Here is an 11631-nt window from a genome sequence, read left to right as displayed (position 1 = left end):
GCTTCAACGACTACGTTTTTTTTATTTCATATAAGTTGACTATTTCTCAAAATTAAATTTATTCACTTGCAAATGAGATATTTAAATTTTGCATAAGAAGTTTATTTTTCGTAAATAAATAATAATGCTATAACACCTATTTATTAAAAACAAAAACATTAATGATAATGATAAGGATTAAGAAAAACAAATATTTTTATTTAAGAAAAAAAAAAAAAAATTGTATTTAATGTGCAAAGTTGTGAAATTCATTTGCAAATTAATTAATTTAATTTGCAAAATAGTAAAATTAATTCAAAAAAAAGGTAGTTCAACGTGAACCAAAACTTATTTCAAAGATTGATTTCGAATACATTTGCACCAAAATAAAATTGGTAGCTTCGTTGTAAACTCATTGACATAAGGATTCTTAAAAAAAAAAAGTGTTGTAATGACGTATTGCATTTGTTTTTAACTTAAGTCTCATTCGGGGATTCACTCCTTTTGACATTCAATGCAACACGTTAAATCGTTTATATTTACATGTTTCTAAAGTTTTTCTTATCTATTTGATCGGTGCTTATGAATATTCTAGTAAAAATTATTGCAAGCTTTTAGTTTTGTTTAGGTTATCACAGGCGTAGCTAGCAAAAAAAAAAAAAATTGTAGTAGGGGAGATAAAATTTTTTTAATTATAATAGTTTTAATAATTAAAAAAAATAGTATTTTTCTGTTAAGGGGCAGTTATAGTGATCATTAAATATCATCAGTAAAAAATTTGTCTCTATCAGAGAGAATTTTCTTTTCTTTCACAAATTTGGACAGATGTTAAATAGTTTGTTACAAAAAGTTGGCAAACGTTTCTAAAATAAACGAACTTTTTTTTGGTAAAACTTTTGAACCCTGCGTCCAATTTTAATTATTTCAATAGCAGTTGATAGCATAGTTTCTTAACTTTTTATAGATGTTAAATATAATGGCGTGTGAGTCAAGATGACTTAACCGTCTTAACAGGTTTTAAAACCTTTAAAGTCGCTTTTTTTTCGAGGGTTTGTATTGGACATTTTTTCACATTCTTCCATATTTTTCACTATTTTTAATATACAAATCTTCTGTCAGAAAAATACTGGACCGTTATGTTTTAAGTTTTAAGGAAAAACAGAATCAGTCCACGAGTTATTTCGTTTCTTTTCACAATATTAAAAAAGTAGGTACTGTCAGTTTTTTCTATTTTGAGGGATCTGACATGCAACCGCACTCGACGTATGAAAACTTATGAAAAAAGTCAAAGAAAACAACAACAAAAACGTGAATTTCTGGCTTAACTAAACAAAAATGATAAATTTCCAAAAAAAAAAAGGAGAATTGGGAAGACCTGACTTACATATGTTGTTTCTGAATAAACAATACAATTAAAATTGGAGTAAAACTTTTTCCAATTGCAAATTCTGAGCGAAAAGTTGTTCAAGTTAAAAAATTCCTCATACCTATTTTGAACTGTTTTTTTTTTTTCTGTTCTGCTGATATAATCGACAGCTCTTTTTTCACTTAAATTTTGGTAGCAAACAGTAAGCCAGTTAGGAGAAACATGTTAATTCCATTCGTATGGCCGAACAAATATTCTACGGGTGAAATTTTTGTACTTGAAATACACACTTCTCAATCACAAAAATTCACTTAGTAGATTCACACCATAGCAAACAAAACTGTAATTGTAATACTACACTGGTCTGCAAGAAAATCCTCCTTTTAATAAAACTATATTTTTCTAAAGGGTTTTTGTATGCTTATTCTGAATTTGAAGTCAGAATTGGTCTAGCACGTCAAGTTTTTTAGATATTCCCGTTAGAAAATCTCAAAAACCCATTTTCTTGCTGTTTTCGAAGAAATATTTTGGCATAATGTAATCTTTTTCAATTAAAAATGTTACAATTTATGAAAGAATTTGATTTTTTCTTTCAAATTCAGTTTCAATTTTCTCAATATCTCTTTTCTTCTCCGTGATATTTTAATTTATGTATGTTTAGTAGGTTTGGCATATCTTAGCATAAAGAAACTGATCTCTAAAAATTCATATATTTTTCTCCCTAGAACAAAAGTATACTTTTCTATTATATTTTAGTGTGCTAATTTTGAATCCCAACTCAAAAAATTACTGTCAGCTCTGGTTTTTGAGATATAGTAGTTTTTTTTTTTTTGAGATTAAAAAAAAAAAAAAAACTTGATTTTGTGAATATCTCAAAATCCTGACGTGATAGAATTATTTTGACTTCGGATTCTAACTCAGCACATCAAAAACTTACTTTTGTTTCTAAGAGAAACAAGGCAATTTATCGAATGGTTTATTACAAATAAGATATTTCTAAATAGAAAATAGTATATAAAATTACAAAAAACGAACAAATTTTGTTTAATGTATTTTATTATGCTTTTCTTTACCTATTTTACTTTTTAAATATAATAGGCGTTGATATTTTACATTTTCCTTAATTAAGGTGTTTTTTTTTTCATGTGAGATTTACTAAAAACTGCATGATTTCGATATTTTTGCTGTTTTTGTCAATTAGTATCTTAAAATGTGTTTAAACTTTTCTTAATAAATGCATAATTTGGTGTCATATGACAGATCATGTTATTAGAAATAAGTGGTCCAAACTTGAGCTTAAGGGAGCGGGTCATAATTCTGCTTGTCAAAATTCTGTACGACAAAATTCTGTGGGGTCAAAATACTGTAATACCATAATTCTGTACGTCATTATACTGTAAATACAAAATTCTGTACGTCAAAATACTGTATGAACAAAATACTGACATGCAAAATTCTGTTTTGTAAAATTTTGTACGGCAAAATACTGTATATCAAAATTCTGTAAAAATGCTGTAAGAGAAACAGCATTTTTACAGAATTTTGATATACAGTATTTTGCCGTACAGAATTTTACAAAACAGAATTTTGACCAACCAGAATTTTGCTATACAGAATTTTGACTTTCAGAATTTTGTTCCTACAGCATTTTGCACATACCTACAGAATTTTGACATACAGTATTTTGGCATACAGTATTTTGAATACAGAATTTTGCAACATACAGAATTTCGACCCCAACCCTAATAGTTTTATTTTTGTACAAGGTCAACCGAATCTTTAAGGGTTATTTTCTACAATCTACTCATATTTTAAAAAAATCATTCAAAAAAAAAAATAATACGTGCTAGAATTTTTCGGAAACCAAATCTTTCATAGTTTCAAACAATTATTTGAAGGAGAAAAAAAAAAGATACATTTTGCAGACCAGTGATATTAAGAGAACTAGATGGTACTAAGATCTGTCGTTAATCCCTTTCACAGTCTTGTCAAATAATAAATTATTGCTCTATAAGCATAACTTTAAAATATTAACATTGGAGAGGTAGTGTTGCCAAATATTAAATTTGAAAAACTTTGCAGTCAGAAATAATCGGCTCTGCTAATCCCCCCCCCTCCTCATCCAATATATTTATTTTAGTTTTCGTAAATCCCGTCTATGTATAGTATTCAGAATTAGACATGAGACCAAATACGTGCGACCCAGTCGTGACCTTTGTTTTTTTTTTTGTTTCTTATCAACAATACATTGGTGTTGTTGATTGACTCAATGTATCTATACATTTGTGACCCCTTGTTTTTTTTTTTTTTTCTGACAAATTATATAATTTAGCTGTCTGCTGCGCTTGCTTTGTTTTGAAATTTTATTTTTTAGATCTAATAATAAAATAGTTAAGAAGTTAGATAAACATAAGTACACTTATAATCTGGGGTTGTTGGAAATTTTTTAAGCATCAGGGAGGATTTTTAAATGCTTCAGAAAAATATATGAAATATCTACTCTACTCATCTGGTCTTTATGAAAACATTGTTTTTCAAAAATCTATTTTCAAATTAAAGAAAACCATAATATTAATATTTTAAGTGGATTGAAATTGAACTTCATGAGTTCACAACTATATAAACAAAATCTCCCTGGGGGTTGATTGCAGGAACCAAAAATTTATTTTAAGTATAAATGCCTTGGGAGGGGTATTTTTTGAATGTTGAATATTTATGAAAACTCTGGTGTTGAAGTAGGTACCTAGCCAACCTGACAATCACATGAAACAGCATTTCGATATATATTATCAAACTAATGAGGTGGTGGTGGCTCTTAAGTTTTTGAAAAAGAAAGAAAAATAAAAGGTATTTTATATTGATTTGAATCTATCGAAAAAACTTATTTGACATTTTTTATAAAAGGTAGCCAAGCCCAAGTAACAATTTAACTTTCATAAGGGTCAATGCAAGCTATTTTTTGGCTTTCATAACAAGAAGGACAGGTCTTATGCAAATCATTTTGGCGCATTTGACCGAAATTGCATAGGACTTTCCTTCACAGGTAATCCACAAGCTAATAGCTTGTGACAAACAGCTTAAAATGGCCTTACGGAGGTCTTCCTGCAGAGGGTTTATCTTATGCACAAACCGGATTACTTGCGTAGGATGTTATAATAAGGCCTTATAGAAGTTGTTATAGGTGTTGTAGAAAATGCATAAAAATAAAGAATTAATTGAATTTTATTTCATTTTTTTTATTTTCTTTTGATTTTTTCTGTATTTTCTACATATTGTTTTATTTATTTTAATTTTTTCCTATTTTGTTTCTTTTCCTTTTTTGGAAATTCCACTGCTTTTTCTGTTGTTCTGAAATGATGAGAATATTATTTTAATTGAAAAGAACACATTTTTTTATTTTCATCACATGGCCCGGACAGGAATCGATCCCACGTACCTCTGCATACCAAGCCAGCACCTTACCAGTAGATAATACTCGAATATTAAAGATGAATGGAAAATTGGAAGCTAATTGAAACCTCACATAAAAATGCAATGTTTTTTCAAAAGCGTTACAAACATTGCATATCTGCATATATATAAAAGCTTTGCATACTTATTGGTGAAAAACATTGCATACTTGAGAGATGAAAACATTGCATACTTACAAGAACCTCTTGGAACAGGTCTTATGAAAGCCTTCTGTCACTTGAAAATAGAAGGCTTCTTTAGAACGGTTCAAACAGGTCTTATAAAGGTCTTCTTTAACTTATATTTACAAGGCTTCTTCTAAACACTTCCAGATAGCCTTAAGGAGACCTCCTTTTTTTCTAAAATGGATGACTTGCGTAAGTAAGCCTTAACCCCTTGTAACCCAACATCGTAAATTTTAAAATAAATAAAGTCAATCGAAAGGGCTTTAGCTATAATAAAACACGTATTTTTTAAAAATTCAATAAATTCATTATTTGCTTAGTTATTTCGAAATTTACGCAGTAAAAAAAAAAGTTTAAATAATTTATTTTTGTATATAAATGCAAAAATTCAAACAAAAAGCTATCTAATATTTATTTTTAAGCGCATTCCTAAAATCCCGTTAGTTTATGCACGAAAAATATTTTTTCTGAATTTCGTAGTTTTTATATAAATTTGCTTGTTTTCCAAAAAAAACCGAACTTTCAACATAAACTGCCAATTAAAAACTATTGGTGCTATTTATTAGAAATATGGCGCATTATTTCGATAAAGCAATTCTTAAAGATTGTGTAAGAAGCTTTAAAAGAATAAAAATATGTTTTTTACAGCTTTTGGGCGATCTTTTTCGGTTTGTTACAGAAATGTCACATGGGGCTACAAGGGGTTAAACTAAACGTATACAAACTATAGCTCGTCGAATCGAACAAAATGGACCTTATGCAAGTAAAATTGTTACTTGGGAGGGAAGTATGATTTTTTTTTAAATGCGTTTAAAATACGTGCAATTTTTTTTGTCAAACTCCTTATGATTTCAATGTAAACACCGTCCAAGGATTTTTTGTTTACTGTCAAAACGAGTTAATATGACACTATAGAGAAAAAAAAAGAGATGGCGCATTTTATCCTCATAATGTCCATTTCTGTACTTTTTGCGTTTTATTCTTTTTTATTGATGATATCTTGTGGGAAGAACAAAGGCATTATTTTCTTGTGTGAAATAAAATTTTCCATATAATCAAATAATAATGAAATAATTAATACAGAAAATTGAAGGATAAACTGTCAAATAATGTCACGCCCGTAACTTTTTCATTGATTGTTTTTTTTATTTATCGATTTATGACTCAACATAAACATTCATGTACTACACTCGAAAAATAATTAACACAAACAAGATTATTATTTAAAAAATTAGACGTTTAATAAAGTCACACCCGGAACACAATCAAGTTAAATTCACTTTATATTGAGTAATGCTTGAATAAATACTATAAAATTGTGAGTAAAAATATCACAATGATATCGTCCCTGATTTTCCTAACCGTTGAAATTTGCATTGTCTATTGATCGATTTTAGAAAATGATAAATGACAATTACAAAATGCAAGCCATTAAGAACGTGCAAAAATGTCTGAAAATGACGCGAACCGACGAACAAACGCACGTGTTAAAATACGGTTTATTTTGTATCTAAACAATTACTTGTTTCTTGTTTTATTATTATTTTATTTTTTTTTTTTTGTGAAAATAAATGGTTGTAAAAATTGATTGCTAATTATTATATTGACAATAAATAAATGTACTCACCCAAATGTTTAACACGTGTCACGTCATAAAGTAATATTAAAACAAATTGAAACACCTCAATCATATATATATTTTTGTTAAATTATATTTCACATTTTTATAACTGGTATAACTATTTTACAAATATATATATTTTTTTTTTCTTTCTTTATATCAGTTTGTGCTTTTTTATTTGATAGTTTCATTTTGTATTCATATTATGCGATATCATTGCTGAACATTCAAAAATTAAAAACAAAAAGAAAAAAACGTGTAAAAATATAATAACATACAAATTTATAGGATATATATTATATAAGAATAATGGAACAAAATGATTTCATTAATTTTTTTTTAATTACAGAATATAATTTAAATGGCAACTTGTTGCATTTTTTTCGAATTTTGTTTTTTTTTTTTTTACATATAATCGCTTTTTAAAAAAAAAGGAAAATTGTCTTAACTCAAAATTTTTGACAGTTGGTAATCGAAATGGACTTGAAATGAATTTCGAGAAAACATGTTTTTTTTGTAATGTGGTCGGAATTTTTCTTTATTCATTTTAAAATGGCAGGAAATCTAGATTTGTTTTTGTTTAATTTCATTTTTTTATAATAAATAATACTATTATAAGGGATTATCAAATATTTTGAGTTAAGATAAGCAATTTTTGAATGCGAATGCAAAATCTTTTTGAGATTACTTTGAAATTATAACTTTTTTTTTTATTATTTGTTTTAATTTCTTCTTTTTTTTGGACAAAAGAATGGATGAAATATATATATTCAAGTTTTATGCGAACTTTGTTTGAAACTAGATTTGGTGTAATACGAGAATAATCTTCAATATATGATTTTCAACTTAGGATTTCTCTCTCTCTCTCTCTCTCTCTCTTATTTTCTTTCTCTCCCTCTAAAGCTTTTGAATTATATCAAATTTCTTTTTTAAATCAACACTATCGTTTTTCGGATCGAATTTTTTCTTAGCTAACAGTTTTGCTCTCATTTCTGCAGCAGTTAAATTTAAATTTAGACCAGGTTTGTTTTGCGAAGGGACGACATCGGCATCGGTAACGGTATTTTGTGACTTGTTGTTTGATGAATCCATCATCATCATGTGCTGCTCAGAGGGCGGTGGTGGCGGCGGCGGTGACGATGTTGTTATTATTGTTGTTGGTGGGGCATCTTCTGAGGAAACCTTTGAAGTTGATAACTCAGATGATTTTCCATTGGCTATTGTTACAGGATGACCGTTATTAAGAATTTCTTCACTGGTATCGAAATCGGTAACATCGACTGTTGGATTATTGCTGTAAGTTGACTGAGTTTTCGTGCTAACCAGACTTATGCTGGTGACTTCATCTTTTTGATTTTCTCCGGAAGCCATAGTTGCTTCTACAATCATTGGAACTATTGTTACTGTTGATGATGTTGTTGTTGTTGTTGTTGGAGAGTTTGGTATCTGGGTTGTTGTAGAGTTTTTATTATGATTATTATGATTGTTAGATTTGTTACTATTAATTGATTGACTCTTAACATCTGCAACATTTTCCGTATTATCAATCAATAATAAACGAACTTCATTCGAAATTGCTTTGATCCTTTGGACAACTTGTTTGTGAGTCTCCACTCCAATATTAACACCATTTACTTCAATTATCTGATCACCTTCTCTTAATCCAGCTGCTTCGGCTGGTGAATCTGGATCAACTTTTCCAATATATTGACCAGGTTTAATTTTTTCCGAATGTAAATTAAATCCATATCCATCAAAATCAGGTCTCTTAACAATATGGCAATAGCGGCCGCCGCTAATTGTTGGTATTGGTGATACATTATTTTTTGTATTGCAATTTGAATTATTGCTCTTTGAACTTGGTGAATTTGGTTGTTGGATTTTTTCCATTTTGAAAAGTGGTTTTTTATTTTTTTTTTTGGATTGGTCAATGTAAGTTTGATTTTCTGCAAATGAAAAAAGAATTTTATAAATATCAATAGTAAAATTAGTTGTGAATTTTGTTTGTTTGTAAAATTATACAAAAAAAAAGAAGTCTAGAACCAAACTTTTACCCGACTAAGACTAAGCTTCTGTAAAGCTTTATAGAAGCAAAATTCTTAATTCAGATATCAAAATGATTCATTCGTCTTTTTTGATATGCTTTTGCTTTAGAAATTTTAATTAGGTCCTGATATAAAACCTTACAGGGGTTGGGGTCAAAATTCTTTTTTTTTCAAAATTCTGCAAAAAATTAGAAAGGGTTTTGAAAATGCTAATTTTTAATTTTCTGCAGAATTCTGTAAAATCATCTTCTCACAAAATGTTCTGCTTATTTGATTACTTACTTACTTTGTCATTTTTTTTAATGCATATAATTTTTTTTAATAAAAAATATTTCGAAAAAAAAATTGATTTATTAATTTATCAAATATGGATGTATCTTCAAAAATAAAGTAATGAAGCAGAAGTCAAAATACTGTATTTCAAAATTTTGTCTGCACAAAATACTGTATGATCAAAAAAATGTAATTCAAACTTCTTTTCAATTCTGGTTGGTCAAAATCCTGCATTTCAAAATTCTGTATTTAAAAATTCTGTATTTTGAAATGCTGTAAAATCGTTTTGGTAATGTAAAAAAGTATATTACAAAAACGATTTCTCAGCGTTTGTACGGTATTTCAAAATACAGTTTTTTTTATCAATTTTACATTATAGGTACATACATTACTTTGATCCATCACAAACTCCAAACCATATGATCATTCAAAACTTCCAAGAATATTTTGGTAGTTTGTTTAGTTTCTCTAAATTTTGATTACACAGTATTATGATCGTACAAAATTATACAGAATTTACATCATACAGAATTTTGACCCGCTTCCCCAGCAGAATTTTGAAAAGAAGAATTTTAAAAATCAGAATTTTAGAAATCAGAATTTTTATAGACAGAATAAAAAAAGCAGAATTTTGAAAACCAGAACTTTGAAGTCAGAATTTTGACCCGCTCCCACTTTACAGATATTATTAGCCAAATACGACCACTAATTGGACATTAGGGTGTGTCACTTTTGTATGGAAAAATAAAAGTACCCTAATTTTCAAATGTAATAGTGGTCAAAAGTTGTATTAGGGTCTGAAATTTAATAGTATGTAAACAAAAATTATAATATCGTTCGTCTTTGGCTCGCTCAAATCGGTTGAAGTTGTTAGGAAAAAAACGATTTTATATGAAAAAATGATTTTTTCCTTGACTTATTATTTTGCAGCTTCTTTACTAAGTGTTCAATTCCAACAAATATAAGCTTAAAAGTTTTTTCTTGGAATTATCTTTCAAGTGAAAGCCTAAAAATATTAAATATATATTTTTTGTATCCAAACGGTGCAGATTTGTATCCAATCGGTGCAGATTTCTTTCTATATTTTGAGCGAGCCAAAGATATTAATTAAAATGAAAACTGTAAACGCAGGATTTAATTTTGATAAGCAATGCAACTTTTAAAAGCTATATTACATTTGAAAATTCCATACTTTTGCATTTTGACACACCCTATTGGACATTGACCAGAAAAAAATAAGTCAACCTATTTTCTTTTTTCGATCGAATCGTCAGATAAGTCATAGCTCAAGGCATGTCTCATAATCGTCTAAACATTAACTTTCGTTCGTAAGCCTAAAGAACTATGTGAAGTTCAAACTTAATTCTGTACAGAAACTCTCCTTCCTATCAGTTTCAATTTAATTGATAACTTTTTTTTAACTTAATTGCGCTATTTCATGCGACTTCCACATGCACTTAATATTTTTTTTTTTTCAATGATATCAAATCAAGAGGTAAAAAACTTTGAACTAAAACCTTCTTATCGTGGTACCAGGGCGCTTGACATAAATTAAAAATTTTCTCCGACTCCATGAAGTCTTACTGATAGTGAGCGATCATAAAAGAAGAGAACCAGAATCATTTCAGCAGCTATCATCATCTTTCCCTCCCAGAAGTCCCTTAATGCTTAATCTCTTTTGTCTTTGTTCTTTTGTGATAGAGTCGACGAACGCAAATAAAGCAATATTTCAATATACATTTATTAATGCACATATAATATATATATAGAATGTAATGTATCTAGGTACATATTTAAATCTTTGTTTTAATTTTAATCAAGATGGCTTTAACATATTTATGGTAAATTATGAATTTGTTTTTGAAAAATTCAAATATTTTAACAGACATATCGCTGGCTGAGAATTATAGGGTTGTATGTCAACTCACCTTAGTTTTGAGAAAATCGATCTCAAAGTTTTTTAAGGCTGGTTTTTGGATAAAATAGTTACATAGCAGTAAAGTATTGATGCAATCTTATAAAGGACCCTAAAAAAATCATAAAACCATGAAAAAAAATATTAATTTCACCACAAAAAAGGATTCTATGAGCATTTTTAAAAAATGACATAGAACCTTTTTATGAAAAAATTTGTGAAAAAATTTGAAAAAGGTTCTATGTTCAACATAGAACCTTATAGTTATAAAGAGCTTACATGTAATAAATGCATTTTATATGAAAAAAGTGAATTCATCGTGAAATAGGCTTTGATTTAATTTAATTTTATTAAAGTTTTGCACAAAACAGTCAAAATCTATTTTAAATAACAGAACAAAATACCACAAATCACGTTGTTGCATTTATAGAAAACAACAATTCCTACTTTTGTTGAATTAGGTACACAGAAAAAAGACATGCTAAAAACATTTAGAATTTGTATTAAATCAATCGGATTTTTGCATGATTTTTTGCCAGAAAGACAGTCGTCATAAAACAATCATCTACGGTACAAAATGTATGCCAAAAAAAATTTAAAGTTTTTTTAATCTTTTTATTTTAATAAGTACATAAAATTAATGAAAAATCATTTCAATCTTAGCAGGTATCTACACATAAATTTTCTTAAGAAGAAAATTTTTATTAAAATGAAGTTCACTTTGATTTTAAAAATGTTTAAACAAATTTTACTTATTTTTATTAGAAATCTTATTAATTTAAGAGGATTGGGTTTTA

The 11631-nt window shown here is 28.0% G+C and overlaps 1 protein-coding gene across 1 annotated transcript in view; it reads right to left on the bottom strand.

The window, feature by feature from the left end:
- Positions 1–7040: 7040 nt before the first annotated feature.
- The window catches only part of LOC129920549 (Na(+)/H(+) exchange regulatory cofactor NHE-RF1), a 28869-nt gene continuing 24278 nt past the window's right edge, over positions 7041–11631 (bottom strand). The window contains exon 2 of the mRNA XM_056001869.1: positions 7041–8547. Coding sequence (XP_055857844.1) covers positions 7499–8491 — 993 coding nt within the window. The 5' untranslated portion in view covers positions 8492–8547 and the 3' untranslated portion in view covers positions 7041–7498. The remainder of the gene's footprint in view (positions 8548–11631) is intronic.

Source organism: Episyrphus balteatus, chromosome X (assembly GCF_945859705.1).
Source record: "Episyrphus balteatus chromosome X, idEpiBalt1.1, whole genome shotgun sequence".
Classification (NCBI taxonomy): domain Eukaryota; kingdom Metazoa; phylum Arthropoda; class Insecta; order Diptera; family Syrphidae; genus Episyrphus; species Episyrphus balteatus.
Note: the sequence above shows the minus strand (reverse complement) of the source record. Positions and strands in the feature narration are given on the sequence as shown.